The sequence below is a fragment of the Onychostruthus taczanowskii genome, unplaced genomic scaffold, assembly GCF_017590055.1.
Source record: "Onychostruthus taczanowskii isolate IOZ18803 unplaced genomic scaffold, ASM1759005v1 scaffold103, whole genome shotgun sequence".
Lineage (NCBI taxonomy): Eukaryota > Metazoa > Chordata > Aves > Passeriformes > Passeridae > Onychostruthus > Onychostruthus taczanowskii.
The window spans coordinates 268,322-295,346 of record NW_024496858.1 but is presented as its reverse complement, the minus strand read 5'-3'; the positions used below and the strand labels follow the sequence as shown (position 1 = coordinate 295,346).

Sequence of the window (27,025 nt, the reverse complement as noted above, 5' to 3'; positions counted from 1 at the left end):
GCACCAGCTGTTCAGTAATGTTCTGTTTTTCAGAGGTTTCCCCATGTTGTAAATTGAATTTCTAATTCAGATTCACAGAATTCATTGATGCTTTTAAGCTTCAGCTCAATCTCTGCTCATTTGTGTTATGAGGGTCGTGATGTTTAGTTATTCAGAATAAGGGAAATGTGGAGCTGTGCAGAAAGTGCACCACAAATGATTCTGACCACAGCAAAACTGCTTTTATTTTAGGAGTCCTAAGCACCAAAGCATATCCAGAATGTCTCCTTCCAGTTGAAAATTCAGAGCCCGTGTTTTTATCCCAAATGGTAAGAAAAGCTGCTGCTCCTTCCTGCAGTCCTGAGCTAAGAGAACACTGCTTTCCTCAAAAAGCTGTATCTCCTCTAAAAGCAGCACAAGATTTTGGCTCAGCCTCTGCACCACAGCTGTGCAGCTGCTTTTTCCTCTTTGAGTTGCTGCCAGTGTGGTGTTATTGCTGGTGCTTTTGGAGGGGCTTTATTTAACACTGAGTGCTTCATTCTCTGTGTGTGAGCAATCCTGAACTGTCCAAGATTAGCAGCTTCTCTAAACTTCAGCAGGTACAGTTTCACTACTGCTTCTTTAGCCACAAATGAGGAGAATAATCTTACTTAGCACTTAAAATGTATGGTTTTGATTTGAATTGGGTTTGTGGAGTTTTAGTCCCTAAAATGCCATGGAGTTCTTGCCAGCAGTATCCAGACCCTTCTGTGGTGGAGGTCTTGTCATGTTTTGTGCCAAGATCTTTGTGTTGCTGTGTGCAAATGGTTCCTTTTGTGTGCTCAGCAATTCCATCTGCCTCTAAAATTTTGGCTACAGAGGCTTTGATCTCTGCTTTTTCTGCCCTTGTTCTGAAGGATCATCCTAGAGAAGCTGCAGCACAAGATGATCGTTTGGTGCTGCTGGAAAATAGCAGAGGACCTGAAGGTAAAACACACCAATCACCTTTTTTTTTTTTTTTTTTTTGTTAGGAGACTGATTAATTAAAGGAAAAGGGAGCTTTTAGGTTTGGGTTTTTGGTTTGTTTTTTTTTTTCATTATAGAAACTTCTGAGTGAAAATATTCAAAGGTTGCTTTGATAAAAAGATGATATAGCAATAAACATTCTTCAATTTTGCAAATCTTATCTTATTCTTGCTGGCATTACATTTTTTTAAATTAACTCAGTGGGACTTCTGCCAGTGTGCTTGTGTTGAGATTCCTTTTGTTAACCAAATATTCATGTCTCTGAACAGACAGTTTGGGGAAGGGGCTTGTTTTGATTAATTTTCCTCTTGTGAATTATTGTGCTGCAAAGGCATATTTTTCTTCAAGCAGCCTGTACCAAAAAAGTGTATTTCTAATCCTCAAGAATCCTAGAAATCACAATGTCAGTGTCTTTTCCTTTAATTTCTGAATCTGCCGATTTCAATCAGATTTAGGGAAGTGAAGGCTTTTTGAGGAAAACACACTTATGCAGCTTTCTTGGATATCTGGAGCTGTGTAAAGGAGAAAAAATACAAATCAATACCCTAGTTAAGACCAAAAATCAGTACTTTTACACTCACAGGCAGCAGCTGTTTGACTCACCAGCATTTGCTTCTTCTGCCCAGCAAACAGTGGGTGAGGGAGAGCCTGCAATGCTTTTAGCATGATTTGCACCTATTAAGAAAATTTGTTGTAATTTATGATGATGGTAGGGAAATACTCTCTCTGGGTTTTCTTAATTAAATTGTTTTGAAGTCAGAATTTGCAGCATTTTATTGACTGGGTTGTCTTAGCTTGAGTTGCCATTGAGACTTTACTCACCATTACTGGACTTTATTGATACCAGCATTCAGTGCTATAAAAATTGTGTTAAATGAAGCCTGCTCTTACTCTTACCATTATTTAAATTGTCTACTTACTGAAAGGAAACAATTTGTTATTGCAATAGATGATGTGGTTCCTGCAGGCATCAGATTCTTCACAGCAAAATCAAATGTATTGTACTTTGTCTCTACCTGTGAAATAGACATGTTGTGCCAATTATCTCAACAAAGGTTTGTCCTTCCCCACAGATGATGTTTTTATTTCCCAGTATGCTACTGGCCAGAAGGAGGCTCTGAGAGCAGTATTAATGCAAAAGTGAGTGTGAATTGTTGAGCTGTTCTGTTTCTGTACAATTGCAGCACTTCAGTTTTTTTGCCAAAAATGCATACCTGGTAAGGAAGAAGTGTTTTTTTACTGTCCTCTGCCAGTGTTCTTTTTCTGTGTATGAAGGTGTTGATTTTATTCCCTGGAGTATCTTGTTCCAAAACTTCCAGGAGAAATGCTTACACAGTGATATCAATGCTGTATGTGGGAAATACTTGCTTGGAGGAGATATGGAGAAAATGCTGTTTACAGGCACTTCTTTATTTTTCTAGAACTCAGGTTATTCCTGTTCATAAGGAGGTGAAGGTGCAGCTCTTGGGAAATGCCTCCACAGAAAAAAGGGAAGGTGCTGGGAGTGACACCAGGTCAGCAGCCAGGGAAGTTGAGTCTGCAGCAACCATTGCAGCAGCCACTGCTGCTGCCATTGCCACCACAGCTCCACTCCTCAAGGTCAGTGGGAGTAGCAGTTCTTTGTCCTCTTAAAATAGTAAATCTTCCAAACAAGCCTGAAATTGTTGATGGTAGCTCCAGAGAGCCTGAAATTGTCTGCTCACTGCTTTGTGTGTTTGTCATCTCACACTTGCTGACCAATATACCAGAGGGAACTAATTTGGATTAACTAAATGAGCAGAAGAGAGAGAACATTTGATTTATCTATTAGAAATTCACAATATTGCTAACCCACCAAAAGTTTTTGTTTCTTTTGGGATGCAAATCCAGGATTCTGTGAAGGATGTTTTGTTCTTTTGATGCTCACACATCTAAAATAATGGGGTTTCTTTCCCTCTTCCCTTTTTTTTTTTTTTTAATTATTTCTTGCAGGTTCAAAATGATTTGGAAGCAAAAGTGAACTCAGTTTCAGAACTGCTTCAGAAACTGCAGGATACAGACAGGCAGGTGCAACGAGTGTCTGAACAGCAAAAAAATATGAAGGCTCAACATGAGGAACCCCACTACCAGCAGAGAGTCAGTGAGCTTGAAAAGCAAATGAATGCCTTCATGGTGCAAAGGATTCAGCACCTGGAAAAGCTACAGGAGCAACAAATGAATATTCAGGTTAATAATTTCTTCTGTATCTCAGTATTGATGTTATAATAATTTGGATTGTTTCTTAGTATTAAAAAGAAAGAAATTTCAGTGGAAGTGGATCAAAGTGAAAACACTCAACAATGAGAAAGACACTGAGGGGCTGGAACATGTCCAGAGAAGGGAATGGAGCTGGGGAAGGGTCTGGAGCCCCAGGAATGACTGAGTGAGCTGGGGAAGCTCAGCCTGGAGAAAAGGAGGCTCAGGAGGGACCTTCTGGCTCTGCACAGCTCCTGCCAGGAGGGTGGGGCTGGTGCAGATCAGGCTCTGCTCCCAGGGAGCAAGGGACAGGACAAGGGGAAATGGCCTCAAGCTGCACCAGGGTAGGTTTTGGTTGGGTATTAGGGGAAATTCTTCACTGAAGGGTGGTCAGGCATTGGAACATGCACAGGGCAGTGGTGGAGTCACCATCCCTGGATGTGTTCAGAAATCATGGATGTGGTCCTGGAGGACTTGGTTTGGTGGGGAACATGGTGGTGCTGGGAGAAGAGTTGGACTTGGTAATCTTGAAGGTCTTTTTAACCTTAACAATTCTGTGATTCAATGACCAGAAATCCTCTGTCCTTTTGTCTCCCAGTCCCATCTCATCAGCTCTGCAGTGAACACCCGTGGCCTGCAGCAGGCTCCTGTGCCTGCCTCTGGGCCCCTGGCAGGGCACTGGGAGAAGCCAGAGCAGAGATCACTCACTCATGAAGCACCTTCATCTCACAGGAGTTTGTTCCCTGCCAGTGCTGCACCTGCCCAAGGTGGAGACAAATTCTTATTTTCACTGTTAGTTTTGCATTAATTTGGTGTCCATTAATATTGTATTGTGTATCACAGCAGTAATGAATAGTAACTATTTCTTGTGTAATTTGTTTTATTGCCCAATGCTCTTTATAATTTTCATGACATTCTGAAGATGTTCCAGTATCTTCCACTTTAAATTAAAGTGAGGATTTTGATTTACTGAAGTCTGTACCAGGAGGGGCCTGGACTTAAAATAATCTTATTGAGACATAACCTGTGTGGAAGCCTGTGATGAACTACAGTGGGGTTTTGGGTTTTTTTTAATCCCCTTATGGTAGCAGTCAGAAGTATGAAATTTTCTTCCTGTTTACTTAACTAGTGCAGTAATTCTTTGCATTTTTGTGCAGAATTTATAGACCTGGCATGAGTTTTTTTCCTAGATTTTTTTTTTCCCTAGAGTCTGCAAGGGCAGGTAGTGATAGGACAAGGGGGAATGGCTCCAAACAGAAGGAATGTAGGTTTAGATTAAATGCCAGGAAGAAATTCTTGTGAGGGTGGTGAGGCCAGGCCAGGCTGGACAGGGCTTGGAGCCTCCTGGGACAGTGGAAGGGGTCCCTGCCATGGCAGGGGTTGGAACTGGATGATCTTTAAAGTCCCTTCCAACCCAATCCACTCTCTGATTCTATGAAGAAAATTCCTTTGAAGAAATTTGTCAACATTTAAATAACTTTTTTTTTAGTGTTCCCTGAAGCATATTCAAGCAATTTTCCAAGTCATGGGGGTCATACACAAAAATCTCCTCTAAAGACACCAGTTCCTCGAAGATATGCTCCAGAACCTGTACCAAAAAATGGGAAGATTTCAGAGAAAGAAAACTCTGTAGTAGAAAAAGAAAATACTCCCAAACCTGCAAGAGAAGGTATTGTTCTCCACTGGCCTAACTAGTATGGCCTGGTGGTCACTTTGTGTATTCCTCATCTTTTCTGACCTTTTCCCTTGGGTTGCTGGCATTTAAATGCATATATTGAGATTATTTGGAATCTACATTTGGAAGTTGTGTGTATAATACACTTACTCATAAGTATCTAAAGACTTAAAGACAGTGCTGATTTAATCTATAGAGTTTCAGCAGGACTGCTCACTGAAATATTTTTTCGAAGCCAAGTTTCAGGAAGATAAGACACTAATGTAAAACTTGAGAGCTGCTCAATAACCTTGTCATTATTATTGGTTAAATTGATTTTTTATAGCATTTTTTCATGGGTCCACAAGGTCTCTGGATTATTGTATTGAAAGCAGCAGATGTAAGCAAATGCAATTTTCTTTTACTGCTTTTGATCAGGTTCTGTCTCTGTTACAAAGCTGTCAGGTATTCCTGTTGTTCAGTGGGTCCAGGAATAAATGAAACAAGACAAAAGAAGAAGCATGCTGTCCATAATGTCACAGATTTGTTCTCAATGACTCAGTTCATTGCCATCCCAATTCCATCTAGCTTTGCTAATTTAAAGCAACCTCAAAAAGACAGGTTAATGTGAGTGGTTTTAAGTGACTTGCCTTATCTGAAATAGATCTATATATTTAAATTTAAAAATATTCACTCAGTTCATTGCCATCCCACTTCCATCTAGCTTTGCTAATTTAAAGCAACCTCAAAAAGACAGATTAATGTGAGTGGTTTTAAGTGACTTGCCTTATCTGAAATATATAATATATTTAAATTTAAAAATACTTTACTCTCCTTGGTGAGTACAGAAATACCTGGAAAGGAAAAGAAAATGCTAAATATATTGAAATAACTTAACTTTCTTTTTTTCTGCTTCATTTCACTTCATTGTAGGTGAAGGGAAAGGTCTGGAGCATGTTTTGAATTCTCCAGAAACACCACTAAAGCAAATTGAATATTCCAAGAAGACAGCATTAAACAACAATGAAAGGAGCTGGCATGCTGAGAGAGACAGGTGGATAAACACAATAATCCAAAACTGAGGAAGAGTTTCTGTTTCAGTGAATTGAGAGAGGTGCATTAGACACTGCTGGTGTAACAGAGTCACTGTGTGGGCCTGCAGTCTGGCACAGCTGTGCTGGAGTATTTCTGTTTTGGTATTACCTTTTACTGAGGGTGGCTGGAGCTGTGCCAGGGCAGGTTTAGGTTGGAGATCAGGAAAGGTTCTTCCCCCAGAGGGTGCTGGGCACTGCCCAGGCTCCCCAGGGAATGGGCACAGTCCCAGGCTTGACAGAGTTCAGAGTTTGCAGGGACAGGGTGGGATTGTTGGGGTGTCTGTGCAGGGCCTGGAGTTGCACTCTGATCCTTCTGGATCCCTTCCAGCTCTAATGTTCCAGGATTCTGTGCTTCCTGTTGAACTGCAGGCAGATGAAAGCTTGCTGCTAAGGATAGCTCTTACACCTTTCTCAGGGGTCAGCAGGTTGTACTTGGAGTGTTTTACAGGAACAGCATCCACCTAACAATTCCTAAGATTTAAAATGGGTGAAAAAAAAATGTTCTTAGCAATGCAGTCTGAAGCATAATATCCCCAGGCAATAATGTAAAGTTATAATTTCACTAATCCAGTGAGAAACTTCTCATATATGCTGTCTAATTTAGAACAATGTGTACAAAAATGTTAATTGCTTCAAATGGAAAGATATGCAAAGTTTGAGTGTTGCTCTATTAGATGTAATTTCACTATTGAAAATAAAAGGATTGGGCTCAAGTTGTTAAGTGGCAAACAGAGAAAACCCAATACCCTCTCTGTAACTTCAGGAGCCAAAGCAAGTTCCACTTTATCTGAAAGTTTGGTACTTGCACTGTAAATTCCTGCTTGGTTTCGCAGTTGAATCCTTTCTTGGGCCACCTCAGGAGCCATGAGAGGTGTAACCAGGAGTGTTTCTCCCCTCAGACACAATGCTTTGCCTGCAGACTTATTTCCCTCTTTTGAAAGCTACAATTCAATTCAGAAAACAGTGCAAAAAGCAGATGATTTACTTCAAGATCTTGGCAAGCTGAGAAGAGAAATGCACAACATTCTGCAGGTAAAGTAAATTTAATCACAATGAGCAGGGGTTTGTAGAAGGGGAATAAAAATGTGGAGAAAAACATAGAGGACTGATATCAGTCAAAGTGTTGCTCTTCTACACCTGTAAAAAGATCCACATCTGTTTACAATTAATTGAAATATTGGAGTCTCTGTGTGTGGAAGAGCTTTGAGCCTGAATAATGCTCTGGGTGTGCAATGGACTCTGCCTGCTATTGTCCCAGACATAAAATAGGTGAGAGAGAGGGAAGGACAGAAAGAGAAAAAAATAAGTTAGTTTATTTGTTTTAAGGCTCTGGATATTTTCATTGCCTGTTCTCTGCAGAGCTACAGATCTGATGTAATTTTCCCATTTGGGAAAGAACAGTGTTCCATGTATCTCCAGTCAGCTTTAGGGCTGATCTAAGCATTTCCTTTCTCATTTTGCCACTTTATTTTTTTTATTGAGTGCTGTTTCCAAGGAATTGCCTGGCATAGAATCCTTGTGCTGTTTCTTGTGCTAGTGATTTTGTACCTTTGGGGGTGCAAGATCTGCTTCTGTGCTGGCAACATGGAGCTTTTGACAACTGAGGCTTTTATCTCTTAGCCTGGTGCCATTCCTGGCTCCACCTGTCATTTTGTGGTCCTTTCTGTCCTTGTCAATATACACAGTGAGAAAGGAGAAAAAAAAAGTGAAAATTCACCTCTGTGAATTGGCTTGAAATGTAATGGCTTTGATTCTGCTGGTTCATTTCTGTGGTTGGAAGTTTCAACTTGCATATTTCCCTAAAAAATACTCTGCATTACCTGTCTGGTTTTTGTTGCTGTATCTGTAGAAAATGCAGCTTCATCTGTGGTATCTTATAGCATAGCTGATATATTTTTTACAGATTTTGCAACACTTTGAGGATTTTACATTTAACTATTCTTACTAGGAGTGGAAATGGGTACCACTGAGGTTGCAAGTATTTTCTTACCATTGTTGCTAAAAAGTTAAATAAGTAGTATACCTTGTTAAAACAGAACAAGATTAGATGGGATAAGGAATGGGAGAAAGACACTCTCACAGACATGATTTGAAATCTCTCTTATGAAAAGGTCAATAGAAAGACAGAGATGTGATGACTTAGCAAATGGAGAGTTGGGTCAGTTAAACACTTAGCTACTGACTCCTCATCACTGAGAGGTTTCTAGAGTGATAAAATGATAAATTTTTGGGTAAATGATAAACCAGCTCTGTCATAAAGCAAAGGTGTGGGTTAGCTGAGGACAGAAGGTGGTGCTCTAACCCAAGGAATTCACTGTGGCCAGAGAAAGTGATCCAATGTCTCCTATGGATTTTACCTTAAAGTTTCAACAGCTCTTCTGTCTTTTCAGGAAGCAAGTTCATGGAAATCTGACATGACTGATATTATTAAGGTAGACCTTGACCTTTTTATGTGTGTTTATTTTGTGGGTTTTTGGGCTTTCTATGAAATGCTCTAATGCTGAAGCAGTTTTGAGTGTGTTTGCAGTGAAATGTCACTGCCTGCCTGTGGCACACCTGGATGTTTGTTAAAGGATTGCTCTTGTGCAGATCACATTCCTCCTGGCTGGCTCAGTCCTAGGAAATCCCTTGAGGGGATAATGTCAGACTGGCACAGTGTGGGCTGCTGCTACCAGCATTTTTTACATATTTAACAGATCCAGTTACCATTTCATGATCTGGGTCTCAGTAAGTCTACATCATTTTACAATTTATCATGTATTTGTATCTCTTACCTTTTCTCACAGATTTTACCTGTCTTACTGAGTTAGTATTTGTCAAAAAGTTTCATTTTAAAATGAAAGCCTATATAACCTTGATAAATAATTTGGTATATTGTCTTTTACACCAGGCCAAAACCAAGGTCATGGGATGAGAGTGTTGATTCCTGTTTTGTTATGGCATTGTGGCAGTACATCTGCTTGAACATAAACTTTTGTTTAATTCTGATTTGAAGAAAGAGTAACTTTAAAGCCAAAACTAAGTTGTGATCTGTGAGATTTTCTTTTTTCTGTGCATTCAGTTGATGTTTTCACAGTCTGGGCATTTTGGTTTTGGTTTGAAGTGTTTATTTAATGTACATTTATCACTTTGAAATATTTTTACTGTTTGATGAAGTTTTCATGGGCCCCTGGGTTTTTCCTCTGGAGTGTGAGAATGAATGTGAGAACTTGTTTCCTGTGTTTGTGTCCCTTTCTTTTGTACTTAGCAGCTAATTTATGCTCGATTCTTATCTCTGTAAAAGGGTTCTGCAGAGTGAGAGGTTTCATTGTTCCTTCTGAAAAGTGAAAACGAGTAAAAGTGAAAGAGGATCAAGGGGCTGCTGAGGGATTTATCTTGTTAAAACTTACAAGTATTGCTCGGTGTTTCTTGGGGGTAGATTGATGCCAAACAAGTGCATATATTTAGAGGACTTGGGCTTTTATTAGGCTCTTAATTATATTTAATTACTGTTACATGGAGAGATTTGCTTGTGATACTTCATGTTTCTAATTGCCATCTTTTCACATGCTTATTAGCCTCATTAGCATTGCCTCTCTTACTTCTCATCATTTTCTATTTGAGATCTTTTGGATGTCTTTCACTTCTCTAAATATATTTGCAACATAATGAACATTCTTGAGTAATTGAAGTTGCTGGTAGTGCACATGGGCAGGATTTCATATGATGGCATTGATGTGATAACAGATTAATAGGAAATTACAATCTCTGATTAAAAGCTAGAGGTTCTGTTTCAATTTTAGACAAAAAATCCTCCTGTTGCACCTCATCCTCCTGGACATCATCTAGTCAGCAAACCATCCATCCTTCAAAATGTCCAAGTGCCAAGGTCTATACTGACAGATGCTGAAAGGATGTTGAGAGGAGTGCAAAACAATAAAAAAGTCCTTGAGGAGAATCTGGAAGCTGTTACTCAAGCAAAAGATGGAGATGCCATGTATGCTTTCAGTAACTCCTTGACTGCAAACAGGTCAGACCCTGCAGTTCAGTGCTTTGTGAGATTGATGTTTCCAGATCTGGGCATTGAAGAACTCGTGTTCTTCCCTGCAAAAAGGATTTATTGACTTTTTCTAGCATTCATTGTTTGATTCCTGAAATTCAGATGTTTTTCAGCCCTTGTGGTGTCAACTGATTTTTGTCAAGTGCCTAAATCTGATTTCTGAGGCTTTATCAGCTGGACAAACTGCTCTGCTGCCAGGACATTTAACTGTTTTCTTACCAGCCTGCATTAAAAAGAAAACTGAAGCCTAATTTAATTATTCAGAGCAGATGAGGCTTCATAAGCCTGTAAATTTACAGAATTTAATCACCTCGCAACAGATCTTTGGCTTTTAAACTTTTGCTTTGTTAGTTGTGTTAAATACTCCTGCTTGAATCATAATGGAAATTTTCTATTAAAATACAATCTAAACTTGCATTTTCTTGAGGAAGGTAAATATTCTCTATGTGTAAGGGGTTTCTTTTTTGAGGCATGTTACCTGCCCTCATTATCTTTTAGAGGATGCAGTAATTCGTCACCTGCTTTTTTGTTAAGTTGGAATATTTTTGTTTTATTGTTCTTTCAGTTGTGATCAAAGTAGAAAGTGACACATGGCTGCCTCTTATTCCTAGAAAATTTATAATAATATCAGTATTTACCAGCAGGGAGTGGGGTTTGCAGGTGGCACCATGCAAGAAGAGATTTGGGGTTGGGGCTGGTGCTTTTGGGGAGTGTAGAGGTGCAGAATCTCCCTGTCTGTGTTCTGAACTTCTGCTTTTAGAGCATTTAAAGGTGACTCCTTTCCCAGGAACAAATCTGTGCAATTTGAGAAGCATTGTTCTTTTTTCTGTTTCAGGTCTGTTTCAGAGATGTCCTGGAAGAGATTCGTATCCGAAGGACTGTGGATGAGTGGATCAAGACAATCAGTGAGGAAATCCAGGTAGGGTTGGGAAAATGAGTTCAGATTTTTGTGCTGGGTTTTTCCACCTTGCCTTGTTCTTTCATGTCCACAGTAAAGTGATTTAGTCATCTCTTGAAAACATGAGAAAGCTGTCTGTTGTTGCTGGCATGCAGTAAACTATAGTAAAATAAATATAACAAATAAATAAATAAATAAAAATAATGAATAAATACATAATAAATAAAATATTTACCTCTGTTTTAAAACTGTGGGTGTGTAATGAAAATCCCTGGTCTCACTTGATGGCTAACATGAAAAACAGGCCCTTTCTCAGAGGTTCAGAGTTATCCACACACTCTGCTGATAGCCTTGAAGACAAAAATCTCCATTTATTATATTTATGCTTTCTATTTAGGCTGAAATGACAAGTGATTCAGAACAAGGGAAATGTGATCAAAAAGCCCCATGGAACAAGAGAGCCCAAAACCTCAGGGCTGTGAAGACCAAGAAAGAAACTAAAGAGAAAACCCAAAACATCCAAGGAGGCTTGACAAAAAAGCCTTCACATCCAGCTCAGCCATTGCAGAAGCAGGTGGAAGATAACACAAAGAAACAGAAGTTTAGAACTTTCCTTTCTCAAAATGTGCAGAGCAAAGAAGGAAAGGCAGATGTGAGTTGCCAAGTAGTTGGTTCCTTTTCTGGGAAAAAACTGTTCAGTATGGACATGAAAAATGATGTGTGCAGGTGTACTAATTCAAAATGAAAGTGATAGTTCTGTCCTGCTCCAATTTACATAAATGAAGAATTGTAAACTACTTTTTTTTTATCCTTTTTGGTGTCCAGGAGGGAGCAGTAGGTGGAACTGCACTGGTCCAAAGTGAAGATTATCTGTCTCAAGTTTATGGGAAACCCATTTACCATGGCCACCGGAGCACGCTTAAGAAAGGACCCTACCTGAGATTCAACTCTCCCTCTCCCAAATCTAAACTTCCCAGACCCAAGCTGATAGAAACTGTTAGAGGTGAGTGATTCTTTAATGGGGACAAGGTGCTCCTTCCCTGTTTTTCTACCAGGAATTCCTTGTGGAAATGAATCTGTTAATTTTGGTTTATCTGCTCTTTAATATAATACTTAAGCAACTGCAGTGGCTTTTCAGAGAGGTGGTCACTGCCTCAGGTTGGTCAGGGCTTAAGAGGCATTTGGAAAATGCCTTTAATTTAACTTTTGGTCAGCCCTGAAGTGGTCAGGCAGTTGGACTAGATTGTTGTTGTAAGTCCTGTCCATTTGAAATAGTTTATTTAAGATCCTCTTTTCAAAACTAAAAAATATCAGAAGTTTTTTAACTTTGCTTAATGTGTCTCTCATTTATTTTAGATTGTCAAATAAGTACTTATTCCTAAATTTGATTAATGTATTCATGTTTACTGTTGTCCAAGATTTAATGGGATGAATTGCTAAAATTAATCACAAGTGAGTGTGTTGATAAATGAACTCAATTTTTGATAAATGAGATGTATTTTTTGTGTCAGGTTTATCCAGTGATTTTTTATTTAAACATTTAACTCATTCAGAGTTCAGAAATGTACTGAGACTTCAAAACTGAAGAAAGTCTGATACTGAATTTCTTGTTTCAAATGCATCAATTGAAAGATGAAAATTTAAATATACGGAAGATAAAAATAGTGAAAGATGTAATCAGAATCATTGGTTAAGTTCACTAAGTGCAAGTAACTCCTTTTTCTTCATCCAGTTAAGAGTTATAAGCAGAACAGAAATCCTTTCTGTGATAGCTTGTTAAGGTTATTTAATTGATAAAGGTTATTAGTTGATTAATAATTAATTCTGTTCCTTAGTTTTGTTGGCAAAGTGTTAGGATAAGAGGGTCCTAATTTTCTAACCTATTAAATGTGTAAGAATAATTACAAAGAGAGACTATATGATATCTGACACAGGTCAGTGTAGATAAACTTCATCTAGAGTTAGTAATTAATCTGATCTGTTTTATTTCTTAATTACCTTTTTAAAACTTAGCTGATTCTTAATGCAAAAACTAAGAACAATCTTGAACTGATATTAAAAAAAAAACCAATGTGGATCATTTTACTGGGGAGAAATGACATGAAAAAAGATAATGATGAAGGGAAAATGTGGAGATGGGAGAGAGGCTTAAGAGGAAGAGGGGGATAAGGTGTGGTGGGCACAATGGAGTTAATAAGATGTGCACCCATGGAAAAATATTAACTGGCTCCCTGCATGCTTCTTGCACTTAGACTGTTGTTATCCATGCAGGGAAAATATACTTGATGCAGTCTTAAATGTCATGTTTAAAAATGCTGCCTGGGTTTTTATTACAGCTGTCAAAACATTACATTCTGTGTGAAATATGAGAGATTAACATCAGAAGGCAGTCAGTCACTTGATGAAATCATGTTTTTAGGCCATTGCAATGGATGGTGTAAAACATATCTATGTTTCTGAAGACAGGCAGTGCTGGGGTTTGAGGCTGGGGATTTTTAAACATCATCATCATCCTCATTATTATTATTATTATTAATATTATTATTATATTTGTATTTTAAATTTATTTGTTTGTTTGTTTAAATACTATTTAAATAACAACCTGGTTTAGTGGAAGGTGTCGTTGGCCATGGCAGGGGGTTGGAACTGCTTAATCCTGAAGGTTCCTTCCAACCCAAACCCTTCTGTGATTCTGTGGTTATGATGTACATCCACAGTGGCAAGTCCTCAAATTGTACAAGAATCTCTTGTTTGGCCTGACCTGATCTTTATGGCACTTTTCCTTACTTGTGCTCTGGATGCAGTTGTGATCTGTGGAGAAAAAGTGTTACTGGTAGAAAACTTTCACAGTTTTCACCACCCTCCTGGAAAATGGGGCTTATAGTCCTGGCAAAAACCTAGAAAACTTTTCAAAGCTCACCATCATTTAAAAAGTGAGACCTTGTTACATGAAAACTGACAGCCTTGTGACTTAGGTATTTTGTTTGCCCTCTCTTGGATGTCTTTTCTTTGGTGAAAAATGGTGTATCCTCTGCTGTATTCACTTGAAGCATGATATAACACTGGTTTTGACTATTGGCTGTGCTGTACACCCATAATTTAATTTATTCTGTATAGATATTTTTGGAAGAAATGTGTGCTAGTAAGCACTTAGGGTGGTAATAACAGTGACACAGTGACCACTAAGATTTGGATTGGGAACAGGCACTTCTTTAAAAATATTTAATCAGCAGTTCTGCTTTTGCTGAGTCCTAAATGCATTTTCTTCTCTATTTATTGGGCTCATGTCCTTTACAGAAGGTCATAACCTTTCCTGGAAGGCCAATTTCATCATTCCAGAACCAATATCTTGTAAAGTGGCAAAAAAGAGTGCCACCCCTCCCCAGTCTATTTATAACAAATAGATCATTTGATCAGTTGAAATTCAGTGGTGTCAGTGAAATGAAAGGTTCTGTGCAGTTGGAATGAGCTGCTCCTGTGCTTCAGCTTTTTTCTGTTGGGTGCAAATAGAAATGAAAGGGAAAACTGCACTGGATCAATGCTGCCTTCAATCTTGCAGAACTCCTGTGTGTGACAAAGAGCTTCAAAGCTCTTTGCTGGAAAACAGAGTGAACTCTGGATAGCCTTTTCCCAGAGTGGTTCCCTTCCAAGCCATGAAGTCATACTGCAGAAAAGAACGTGTGTTTGCAACAGTAAAGCCACCATAAAATTTGTTTCTCTATTTAATATCAGGCTGGAGTTATGGGAAGTTATGGTTTTGTCTCTATTCTGACAGTAAATAAAATCAGACACCTCCTTGTGTTCTTATCTGAAGGAAAAATGGAATTCTTTGCATGTTGTGTAAAGGAGCAGCACTCCAGTGGGTGTATCCCATTCCCAAACTTTCTGATTTTAACTGAGAATGAGGTTTGTTTGATACTGGCATTATTTATCTTTGCCTCTTGGTAAGACTATTGGTCAAACTGCTTCATTTTTGTCCTTTCCTTACCTTGCCAATAAAATGGAAAAATAATCCCTGGTGATTCACGTGGGTCTCATGAAGACCAAACAGTTCAATTATTTTGGGGGCTGCTGCTCTGGAAGAAGCTGTTATGGCAAAGCAAAGTATAAATAATAAAATCAGGAACAGTTCTGTGCTCCTCTACAGGAGGAGTGTAAATAAAATGCACCAAGGTTGAATGACCACTTCAAAGCACCAGGTTCTTAAAAAAACAAAGAAGGAAATAAACAATTCTCTTCCACTTTAGGCATGGTGAGTTTTTTCCTTTACAGATCTGCACCCACAGATTCCCTTCCTGGCCTTGATGTACCAGGTGATAAGGGCTTCAAAATGATTGGAAATCTTTGGCCTTGGGTTTGATTGGCTGAAAAATCCAGACTCGTTAAATGACTCTATTTTGTTAGAGCAGTCCACTGAGCTTGTTTTAAATTAGTGTTAGAATAAGGATGTTTATTTAAGACTGAAATGGCCATCTGGAGAGTCTCTTTTCAGTCATTTTATAGCTCTCAACCATTTTCTTTGCAAATAAACTATGGTGACTAATGCTTAGTTTCTTATGGGAAGTTAGGAAAAAAATTCATCTAGCACTTTTATGAGTAAGAGATCATTTCTAAAAAAAAAAGCTGGAATTATTTTCTTGCATAATATGAACTGATAAATACATGTAAAACACTGTTTTTTTAAAGCTAAGTTTAATTAAATGTCTAGTTTCTGCCCAGTGCAAATAAACTTTGCAGGGAAAAATGAAAAGTTGCAAGCAATTAAAATGAGGTGCTGTGTGTATACAGTACTTAATCATTCTCACTGAGAAAACCTTGTTTTTACAAGTTGGCAGCATTACAGATATGCTGCCAATTTCTGCTTTTACTCAAAAGTTCAAGGCCAAGGGGGACTGTTAGATCATGTAGTATGACCTCTTCTAAATCACAAGCCTCTGAACTGTATCTATTTATGTTACAGAGTCCAGTCATTTGTCTGACTGCAGAGCAGTTTTTTTGGCTAACCTGTGCTTTGCAGCAAGGCATAAGCTCATCACTTAAAGACAGAAGAAATTCTGCTTCTTCCCATACCAAAATACCTTGTGCTTCAAAAGCAAATAGAACACTTGAGATTTATTATCTGACTTGTAGTGAGGTTTGGCTTCGGTTTACAGCTACTTCACTCTCCAGGTGATTTTTCCTTGAAAAGTGAAGAGTGCCTATTAATGTCTAATCTATTTTAGTATTTGCAGAGATACAAAATTAGTGCTGAATGCAGTGTTATCATCTCTGGAAGTCTTCTCCTGCTCCATCCCAGACATTCTGCTGAGGCATCTGGGGGTTACATTTATCCTGTTGACCAGAGCATTGTGTTGTGATTTCTCATTCCACTGCTTACCCAGCATGACCACAAACCCTTTTCTAGAGGTGCTTCTCTCTGGCCTGTGTTTTCTCACTGAGGAGTTATGACTTCTTCTTGTTTCCAGGCTTACAACCAATAATTTGTCTGTACAAAAATAGCACTTTATAAGTGAACTGCCTTATCTGCTTGTCTGCATCGAACAACAGTCACATTATCAATCTTTATTATCCCTATGTTTTATAATCATTGACTTTCATTTTTCAATTAATTAGGAGGCTCTTAAATGTGAACAGAGTTAAAAGTGCTTGTTGCCACGTGTTAACTGGCTGCAGGTACAGGGAGGTGGTTATCAGAAACAACAGAGGAGTAAAAGGACATTTTTTTGGCTGTAATAAAGGCGTGGAGTTGGTTATCAGCATGTTTCTTTCCAAATTCATTACCCTTACACCTACAAAATAACAGTAGAAGCACTTCTGCCTGATTGACAGTTGTTGACACCTTTTTGGGGGGAATTTTCAGGCAGTTTTATCCATTTATATTAAAGTTATTATAATAATATCCATTGTTTGCTGTAAGTTGAGTAAGACCTTGCATGACTGTATGGTGAGAAATGCACATTGCAATAAATGCTCTCCTCTGCTCTTTGCTTAAGACATTTTTACATATAAATTACTTCTGGCTGACTATTTACAGTACACTTGAAAAGCTGGGCCAAAAAAATCAGCATTTCCTTGATGACAGAAGTCAGGACTTTTGCGTTTTAGCTATGGTTTGATTTTGCAGTAGCACTGAGTAGTTAAAGCAGGAATTTACAGATTATACCTGTTCCTCTGAGTACCTGTCAGTTTTGTGGCTGCATTTCAAACCTAAATTCTGGATTTCTTTTTAGCTGCTAAATCACACATTCAGTTCCAAATTTCAAACCTGAGTTATGGATTTCTTCTTAGCTGCTAAGTCACACATTTCATTCTAACTTACTGCTGTTCTTTGGTCCTTTTCATGTTTCTGTGCCCTTATCTGCTGGATTCAACTTAAAAATTGCAATTTTAACTCCTTCCTTGCTGCCAATAACGAGACATCTTTCAGGTTCTGCCCTTTGGGACTCCCTCCCTCTTTCCCTCCATCCCACAGCAAAAATGTGCAGTGGGTTCAGTAGGAAGGCTTGGCTCAGTAGAGTGTTGTCACTGGGTTTGTGCATGCTTTGTGACCCTGACAGTTTGTGTGCTCTTGTTTCAGGCACAAAGGTGAAGTCAGCAAGGACCCAGACCTGCTCTCACATGCAGAAAGTCATCAGCAGCCCCAAGAAGAAGAAGAATAATCCTGTGTGTGCCCCTGCCCAGCAGAGCCAGTACCTCTTCAGCCCCAGCCAGGATGTCCCTGCTGCCTCTGGTCCTCTGGAAGGCCACCTCATCCCCATGGCTATTCCACTAGGTAGGAGCAAATAACCTGGAGCAGATGGTGTGCAGGTTAATCACTGCTATATGGAAATAGCAGGTTAATCCACTGTTATATGGAAATATAACTTTTATCTTCTTGAGTCTGTGGTTTGGGGGTTGGGATTAGATGATCTCTAAGGTCTCTTCCAACCCAAACCATTCCATGAGATTTGCACCTGCCCTTCTCATAGGAAATCTGAGGGATCAGTTGAAAATGTTCTGGTTTTCCTCACCCTTCATGCTGGATATCTGGTGACACCCTGACAGAGAAATTACTTGTTTAGCTGTACCTGATTTGGTTCATTTTAATTTTAGGCTTCATATTCTTGCTTTCAGTCTTGTATCCAAAGCAGGAACTGAATCACTCACCCTTGGATTCAACTTTTGCAATGACTTCAGCCCAACAATTTCAGTAGGACTGTGTCAAGCACAGTAAATTCCTTGTCATGACTTCAGGATTTTTGGACTTTCAATAGAACCTTTATATAGGGCTTGTTTTGAGAAGGTTAGTATTATATAGGCATTGAAATAAGGTAATTATTTTTTAAAAAGGCTGTCTCAGACAAAAATTTGTGGGTTGCTATACCAAGTGTAATAATACTTAGGGTGTGATGGTCTATAGTTTTTGAATGGCAAACACAATTCTTGTTTTCAGCAGTAGATGTCACCAGAGTCCAGAAAAGTGAATAATTTAAAAAACAGGTAGTGTTGAGTTGACAAATTCTGCTGGGAAAGCTTAAGATTAGCTGGTGAATTACTGTAGTTTAGCTAATGTTAATAAGGGGCTTTTTAATTGGTCTGTAATTGCACACAGAATCTTGAGAAACACACAGAATTAATTTTGATTAATTTATTAATTTACTGCCTTTGGAGATGGGTATATGAAGTTTTAATTGTTTTTCAACTGTCTTTAGGTCAAACCCAAAGCAGCAACACATCATTGCAGCCTGCTGGAGTAATCATAGACAAACCACACCCTGTCACAGTTACAACCTCCCTTCCTCAAGTGCCCCCAAAGCCTCCAGTCGAGGTTAAAAAACCAAATATAGCTGTGATAGAGATGAGATCAGAGAAAAAGGAGCCACCTCAGCTCTCTGTGCAGGTACATGTCAAGAGTGATGATGATTTGTTTGTTTGTTTGTTTTAATGAGTGCTAACCACAGGCAGCCTGATCCACCAGGAACACACTTGGACATCAGTGGATGGTTTCCAATAAGATTTAGAAAAATATGGAATGGAGGGACCAAGCAGTTCTCATGCTATAGTAATATATTTATTCATATTTTAACAATTATATTTATTATTTGGCCAAAATAGAAAACTGTTTCTTTCCTAAGTCACCTATGCAGGGTGTTTGTAAAATTTGTGTCACATTTTCTTTTTTTAATGACATTTTTGAGCCAGAACAAACTTGGAATAAAAGAAGTATAAATATAAATGTCAGTTTTCTTGGATGATTGCTTTGGCCTTTAAGATTTCTGTTTCAAGCATGATTGTCAACCCAAGGGTTTCACTCCTGATTAATCAACCCTTGCAGTCCTTACCTTGTGGGTTGGGGTTTGCTGTTTTCATTTTTCACATGAGTCTGCTGTCAAGGAAGTAAATGTTTCGTACATGTTCATTGTTTTGGATTCCAATTGTTGAGACTGCACCCACTCCCCCCCACACCTTTCAGACAAATGATTCATGGAACTCAGAGTTAAACACAGGTAGGGTGTTCTGTGCTTTGTTCCCTTGCTGTGTCACTTCATCCCACCCACCTGCATTTTGCTGTTATTTCACCCAGTTCTTAAATATTTAAGGTGATTTTTCTTTTCCCAAAGGAATGAAGCATTGAAATCTTTGTTCTTAAGAGAAATACAACAGATTTTAATGCTGTAATGGACATGCCTTGATTAGAAACTATATTTTAATCTTCTAAACTACTTGCAGGTCCAATGCACCTCTGCTCTGACTGTTTTAGGTAATTAGTGCACATACACTCCCCTTCTGTTCCATGCAAGACAAAGTGTCAGGGAATTAGAGAACAGGAGAAATCAGGTACTGCAAGAGAAGAGGTGACTATTTCTGGTGTTAGTTTGTATTACAATAATTTGATTTTCAGAACCAAGCTGATATCAGATACAGGCATGAGAAAAGGAGATCATTGAATTTTAGTGGCTCAGAAGCAGGTGGAAGAAAAAAAATCTAAAAAGTTCAATGATAATTGCCAAGCTAATATATAGATTTTTATATTGATGCTTTTTTTCTGCCCTAGGTGTTACCAAGTGTTGATATTGACAGTGTTTCAAGTGCCAGTGGGACTGTAAGTCCTGTTCCTCCAAGCTCTGAGCCTCTGCTCTCTCCTGTCAATGCTGTAATACAGGTACTGATTGTCTGGGAATTCAAAATTACTCAAAAGGAAAATATGTTAAATTGCTGCAAAGTTCTCATTGTCTTTCTTTAGTTAGAGAAATGAGACAGTTCTAGGAAAAATGGAGTAATTACTCTAAAGAATTTATAGTACAAGGTATTTGTTTAAGAAAATGAAAAATTGTAGAAAGAAGCTCTTCTGCCAAGATTAAATGATCACCGTGGTAAAACTCTAAGAAAAGCAGTGTTCCTGTGTCCTGTAAAGAATTATAATCCCTGCTGGCCCATGCCTGTCTTGTTTTCACTGGCTTCAGTGCTCTGAGGATGTTCCTCAACCCTCCCTCTGCTGCTTGGCTCTTCTGGAGTGGTCCATGGTGTGGGCACTGAGCCAGGAGCCTGTGGTCTTGCAGTGGCCACTCTATTCTCTTTCCCTACAACTTTTCAGAAGTGTTTTTAATCTCGATCTGAGCAGCAAGGAAGGTTTTGTGCAGCCCTGAGGGTAACTGCTGTGTGCTGAGTGCTAAGGACAGAGTGTGGGAAGGCTTGGTGAGGCAGTGATGATTTTTGTGTGGTTATTGTGCATTCCATTTTCCTGACTCCAAGAGTTAGGTCCTCCAGAGTCCTGTGATCCAGGTATTCACTGAATCAGACAGAGATTGTGGACAAAAATAGTGATTTGTATTTAAAATTCTATCACTCCATCCCAGCAAGTTGATGAGAGAGATGGAGCTCCTCTTCTGTGAGAAAAGGCTGAGAGAATTGGGATCCCCTGAAGGGACCCTACAAGAAAGAGAGAGACTATTTACAGGAGTAAGGACAAGGGGGAATGGTACCAGACTGACAGAGAGTAGGTTTAAATGGGATATTGGGAAGAAATCTTTGGTTGTGAGGGTGGTGAGGCCCTGGCACAGGGTGCCCAGAGAAGCTGTGGCTGCCCCATCCCTGGAAGTGTTCCAGGCCAGGTTGGACAGGGCTTGGAGCACCCTGGCATAGTGGAAGGTGTGATTTAGTTGATGCTTGTCATGAAGGTTTCCTGGTAATGCATTTCCACCCCCCAAGATGAAATAGCTAACAACTGCAATCTGTCTTTGTAAGAATCCAGAAGAAATACACAGTGAAGAGGAAGACACAAAGCTTCCAGGAGCTAACTTCATTGATGTTACTGATGTCACACAGGTAATCCCATTGCAAAGGTGTCTTTTCCTTTCAATAATTTTTATATTTGTTTTATATTATTCTGTCAAAACTGGAAACACAGTGTAAAGAAACTAGTTTGCTTTCCTAGCAGCTTTAAAAATGCACTTTGTGACCAATACTGAGCTGTTTAAAGTGTTATAGAGGAAATTAGAAATTACTGTGTGTTGGTGAGTAGAGAAGCTTTTGAAAAATTAGAGTAAAAAGCTAAAATTAGCTTTTATTTGGATATGTTAGAATCCACTAGAAATACAAGTATTTCTCCAAAATCAGCAGTGATTATAGCACTTAGACTTTACAATTTAAAACTCTGCATGTGATAAATATAGTGACAGGCTGAGAGAGCTGGGGTTCTTCATCCTGGAGAAGAGAAGGTTCTGGGGAGACCTTGGAGCACCCAAAGGGGCTCCAGGAGAGCTGGAGAGGGACTTGGGACAAGGGCTTGGAGTGAGAGGACAAGGGGGAATGGCTTCAAACTCACAGAGAGCAGGGTTAGAATTAGATCTTAAGAAGAAATTCTTGACAATGTTGTTGTTTCTGGTTTATGGTAACACAGGTTTATTTGAGATCCTCTTTCACAGGTTTTTTTAAGTAGCAAATCCTTTCTCTGGTTAGTTGACCTCTTGTCTGGGGGGTCCTGAGAAACACAAGGTTGGTGAACCAGCCTGTATTTCACTTTACTGAACAAAACTCCCTGTGTGTAATCAAAATTTACCCCAAAATTTATTCTTTTTATTTCTATGTGCTCCTGATCCCAGGATTAGAGTGTAAATCAAATATTAGCCCAAGTGCTTACAGATAGATTTATTTTTAGAATGAGTTAATAATTTAACATTATCAGTTCATTAAAACAGCCCTAATTTGATGGTTTGTCTCTCAAAAGTGTGTAAATCCTTTATTCATTTATAGTTTCAAAATTACCTTATGTTACTGGAGGGGAGGAGTTAAATCTCTGTGGACATTGTTCTTTTGTTAGCACCAGAAAAGAACTTTAAAAAAAATCATTTTAGGAACTATCAAAAAATGCTGCAATGTTAAATTTTTATGATGTGAATAATAGTTACTCATCTTCTATTTTTTCTTTTTTTTTTTCCCCTGGATTGCTTTTATCTTTTAGTTTTGGCAATGGGCTATATTTTAACCACAATACCAAAAATGTTCCAAGTGAAACATATGTTTGGCCTATGACCACAAAGACAATGTTCTTAAAAATGTGCAAGGCAAACACAATGGGGGAGCATAAAATCAGTTTCTGGAGTGGCAGGGGTATTTAAGACATCAAAAGAAAGCAAAGTTATTGTTATAAAAGTCTTCAGATTCATGAAAGTATGTGCATAAAATGCTATACAAAAAAATAGCTTTTATTGTCTCCCTCCCACTCCCTTTTTATTATGAAAGCTTAATTCTGTTAGGACTGAGTAGGATAAGTATTTGTGTGAAACATCTTCCTTTTTTGTTTGTTTCTGTTTCCTTTTTCTGTGTTTGTTTTCCCTGGCAGTGCTCCAGGCCAGGTTGGACAGGGCTTGGGGCAGCCTGGTCTGGTGGAAGTGTCCCTGCCCATGGCAGGGGTTTGGGACAAAATGGTCTTGTCCCAGAAGGTCCTTTCCCACCCAAACCAATCCCAAAAATTCTGGGATTATTTCAGAGTGAGAAACTTGCTCAGCTCACACGACTGACTCTCAGATTTATTGAGTCTGCTCTCAAATTCTTACAAGCAGCCACATCCTGCAGTTCCTTCAGCAAACTCCCTGGGATTTCAGAGTAAATGCACTTTCTGCTCTCTCTGAATATGCTCTAATTGCAAGGTAGGGGATTTTTTTGTTAGAATTTTTGCTTCCACTTTGAATGCCACAGCAAAATATGGAACCTGCAGAGCTCAGGTATTATAAATGTAAATGTATTTTCTTCAACTCTCATTTCCCATTGATGTTCTTGGCCAGGGCATTGATATTTTTACATTTCACTCTTCAGAAAAAAGCTCACAGGTGACACCTGCAATGCAGCCTGACCTTGCTCCTGAGAATTGCTTTAGAAATCCTTCAAGAAGAAATCCATGGCTTAAGTTTCTGGAGTCTTTAATAAGACTCTGAATGTACATGTTTGGTAATGGAACAAAACTAATCTATAACATCTAATAATTTCAAACTTTTTTTTAATTATCTGAATGTAATTTGGGAAATAGAATTTTGGCGTGATACTTTATAATAAAATACAGTGATTAATATTCCAATCATATCTGAAAGACTTTCTAATTTATGCCATATTTTGATTGGGGGTTGTGATAGATATTTTCAGCAGTCCCCAGGGAAGCAAAATGCAGAATTGAGTGCAGAGTATTCAAGATTGGTTTACAAATTGATATATGTTCAAGTTCAATCTGTATAATTAAATACTGACTAATACATTATTTTTTTGTTTCAGCAGAGATAATATATAACCCCCAAAAGAATATGATTTTGTGCATTATTATGGATTTGTGTGCTGTAAAATGTAAAATATTTTAGAAATGCAGGAGAGCTGCAAAAGTTTGTCAGAGTAACTAAATAGATGTAAGATGTATTGTATGTACTTGCTTTATTTAATCCAGATGTTTGTATTTTGCATACTTTCAGAGGTATTAAATAGGCAACATCAAAGAAAATTTATGGAGTATGCAGGCAAAGGGAAATACATAATGAAATGCTGGACAAAGACATCTTTACATTTGCTGTCAGAATGAATTACTGTTCTCAATACACATATCCCAACAGCATGAACTGCTGAGCAGCTTGCAAGGCACCCAGGGCCTTCTGACTTCAACTTCTCTGCTCATTTCTATGCCTAGAATGCTTTAAAAATCTTTGTTTATCACCCAAATACACATATTCTGGTTTTCTCCCTGCTTTGAAGATTATCACTATTTAAAGATCCAGAAAGATCCAGTAGTTCTTTGTGTAATACCCATCAGGGACCTCTCTGACTCTGCAGTTTTAAAATGTGTTAAGGCAGGAGAAGTGTTAATGCTGAGGTGAGGAAGGAGACAGGAGAATGTTACTTTTTTTCCCCCCTTTCTCTGTTCTTTCTCTTTTCACTTTTTTCTTTTCATTTTTCACTTTTTTTTTTCATAGATAATATATTGCATGGGATCTTCTTATTTTATGGGTTGAAAGTAAGTGTAATTTATATAAGGGAAAAGGAGACTTTTTTCCTCCTTTCACTGTGTTGAGATTAATCTTAGTAAATATGGATTTGCAGTGAGCTTTTATGCACCATCACATATTTGTCACTGGTAAATCAGGGCTCAGCTCCTCATCTCTTTCATTTGGCATGCCAAATTTTCTTCTTAGAGAGTCATATTACTATTAGAGACATTTGTTTTTAATATTAGAAGTGGAGGTTGCAGGTTCTCATTCATCAGGAGGCATTACAGTATGATGGCTTAGGGGCTGCTTTTTGGGACTTGTGTTTGATCTCCAGGGGAAAAGGAGGGAGGCATCTTTGGGAAAATCCAAATATTTTAACTCACCAAGTCACTTCTCTAACTTTTTGGGAATAGAACTTTAACATTAAAATCAAGACATCTGTGAGGGTTGTCTATACTGCCCAGAAATACCTTCCAACTTTCAGCAGCTGAAGTTAATGGGAGTGTAAACACACGTGTGACATATGTGTAAACTATTAATGTCTGGTTTTCAGTGCTGGCAAGTTCATTAGAGTTTTGATTGACTGCATGCTCGTTAACTTTTGTGAATTTGTCTTTTTAGACTGGAGACTTTAAAGAACAAGTTTGATTTATTTTAAGAAAAACAACCAAAACACCAAAACCCAACCCAAACAAACAAACCCCTAACCTAACACATATCTGCAGAATGTTTCCTAAAGTTTTTTGTTTAGAGGAGGAACATTTCTGGGGTGACATTAAAGAAACCTGATGTAGGTCACAAGTAAATTTTTCAAGTATTAGCATTGCCACTGGCTCCCTGCCCTGTGCAGCACAGGCAGGAAATATGAGCCAAATCATGTTTTACTGAGCAGTTCCTATGGCTTTATACCTCTACAGATTTATGATTTGCTAAGCTTAGGGTTGTATCAATTAACTACAACACACTGAGGAAGGAGAATGTGGTTTGTGTGCTGTCCCACATCCACAAATGTTTCTTAAAGAAAAAAAACTTGACAGCTACCTCAATGACATTGCCTTCCAGAAATGTACCATAACTTAATTTACTGCTTATTTATTAGGATCAGGAAGAGGAGAAGGATGAAATTCCAGAATTCCTTGAGCCTGTTCTGGAGCTTAATGGCCAGTTTAAAGTTGCCTCACCACATTACAATGGTCCTTTGTTTCCTCCAGTGGCTTCTGCTCCTCAGCAGCCTGCTGATATTTTGGATGAACTGATTCAAAAGAGAGAAACTATAGAAGACAAGTTGGTAAATTGGTGAGTTGCAGTTTAACAAAGTGGCAAAGAATACATATGGAAGAAGGAATGATTCCCTAATTAACCTTCCCCTTTTTCTCACCTCCATTCCCTTATCCATTTTCCTTTGAGCTACCTTGCATTTTATGTCAAGACTGCTCTTTTGTGTGCTTTTAGGTGTCTTGGTGTTACTTAAATGGGTTTTATTCTGCCAGGGTGGAACAAGAAATAATGGCAAAAATTATCAGTGAGATGTGCCCAGCTCAGACAGAAACAGTGCCCAGCGCTAACAGCTCCATGAAGAGTGAAGACAGTGAGGTTGGAACCCCTGGCATTGGTAAGTAGGAATTATTGTTCTCTGCAGATGGATTATCTCAATTTTTGACTAACTTTAACAAGCTGTGCAGGTAGCTGTTGCCTCAGCCTAAAGGTGGATAATCCTGAACCAGTGAAACTGAAAAGCTGCAGTGCACACCTGAATTTATGTGGAGACAGAGCCAGTGTAACAAGGCCATTGAAAGAAATTATCTAAAATAAAAAGCAGACTCAGAATAACAGCACTGTACAAATCACCTTCTGTTATTGGCCACCTAAATCACATTTGGCAATTTGCTGAGCCTGTAATGTTTGTTTGCCTTTTTTTAATAGATGTGTCAAAAGTTACTTCTCTTTGAATGTGTGAATGAATGTGTGGCAATGGAGAGAAAAGCATTTCTCCTGTGATGTCACTGCCCTTTGCTATTGCCTTCTTTTATGCCCCTGATTTGTTTCTCTGCTGTTGTTTATCTGGAAGGTTTAAAAAAAAGACTTTTTGCAAAGGAATGTTTAAAATTCCATGGAGAGTGAGTGGCTGTAGTACAGTACAAGGATTTTAGGAAGTGAGACCTGGCTGTGTGCTTCACATCCCTTCATTTTCAGTTGAAGTTGCAGGTGGTGGAGGATTCCAGCTCTTTGTCAATGCTGGTGTCCCTGTGGACTCAGAAATGATAAATCATTTTGTGAAGGAAGCTCTCAGTGAAACCATTGCAACCATGCTGGGTAACAGCCAGGCTCAGAGAGCAGTTCCTGATCCTCCTCCTCCTCCCAGCACCACCTCAGTGATGGTAAGTCTGTTTTATGCAAGTTTTTCTGCTGAAGTTCTGCTGGACTTGCTGCCTAATTTCATATTGTTGAAAGACAGCTCGTGTTATTTTCAACCAAAAATAGTTATTCTGCTTTCTTGCAAACAAATGTGAGATGAAAAAATGAATTTCCTCATCTAATAAGGAATGGAAGCTGAGAGCAATATTATTTTTGGTCTTATGAGCTTGCAGCCATTCTTTAAGATCTGTTAAAATGACTGTTAATTCTTTCTAAGTTTTGTCTTCAGTAGTTTTGAATAAATGCTTAATTGATGAGTAGAGCTTCCTGTAATACAGGATA

General features: G+C 38.6%; 1 protein-coding gene across 1 annotated transcript in view; it reads left to right on the top strand.

Annotated features, from left to right (window-relative positions):
- Positions 1 to 27,025, top strand: part of KIAA0586 (KIAA0586 ortholog) — a 69,544-nt gene that overhangs the window by 1,228 nt on the left and 41,291 nt on the right. The window contains exons 2-22 of the mRNA XM_041413605.1: positions 232 to 308; positions 876 to 945; positions 2,058 to 2,124; positions 2,406 to 2,583; positions 2,956 to 3,189; positions 3,797 to 3,965; positions 4,688 to 4,867; positions 5,786 to 5,906; positions 6,846 to 6,978; positions 8,337 to 8,378; positions 9,729 to 9,955; positions 10,832 to 10,904; positions 11,281 to 11,535; positions 11,709 to 11,886; positions 17,461 to 17,655; positions 18,575 to 18,762; positions 19,918 to 20,025; positions 21,108 to 21,188; positions 25,428 to 25,624; positions 25,819 to 25,940; positions 26,522 to 26,706. Of these exons, the coding sequence (XP_041269539.1) occupies positions 232 to 308; positions 876 to 945; positions 2,058 to 2,124; positions 2,406 to 2,583; positions 2,956 to 3,189; positions 3,797 to 3,965; positions 4,688 to 4,867; positions 5,786 to 5,906; positions 6,846 to 6,978; positions 8,337 to 8,378; positions 9,729 to 9,955; positions 10,832 to 10,904; positions 11,281 to 11,535; positions 11,709 to 11,886; positions 17,461 to 17,655; positions 18,575 to 18,762; positions 19,918 to 20,025; positions 21,108 to 21,188; positions 25,428 to 25,624; positions 25,819 to 25,940; positions 26,522 to 26,706 (3,080 nt within the window). The remainder of the gene's footprint in view (positions 1 to 231; positions 309 to 875; positions 946 to 2,057; positions 2,125 to 2,405; positions 2,584 to 2,955; positions 3,190 to 3,796; positions 3,966 to 4,687; positions 4,868 to 5,785; positions 5,907 to 6,845; positions 6,979 to 8,336; positions 8,379 to 9,728; positions 9,956 to 10,831; positions 10,905 to 11,280; positions 11,536 to 11,708; positions 11,887 to 17,460; positions 17,656 to 18,574; positions 18,763 to 19,917; positions 20,026 to 21,107; positions 21,189 to 25,427; positions 25,625 to 25,818; positions 25,941 to 26,521; positions 26,707 to 27,025) is intronic.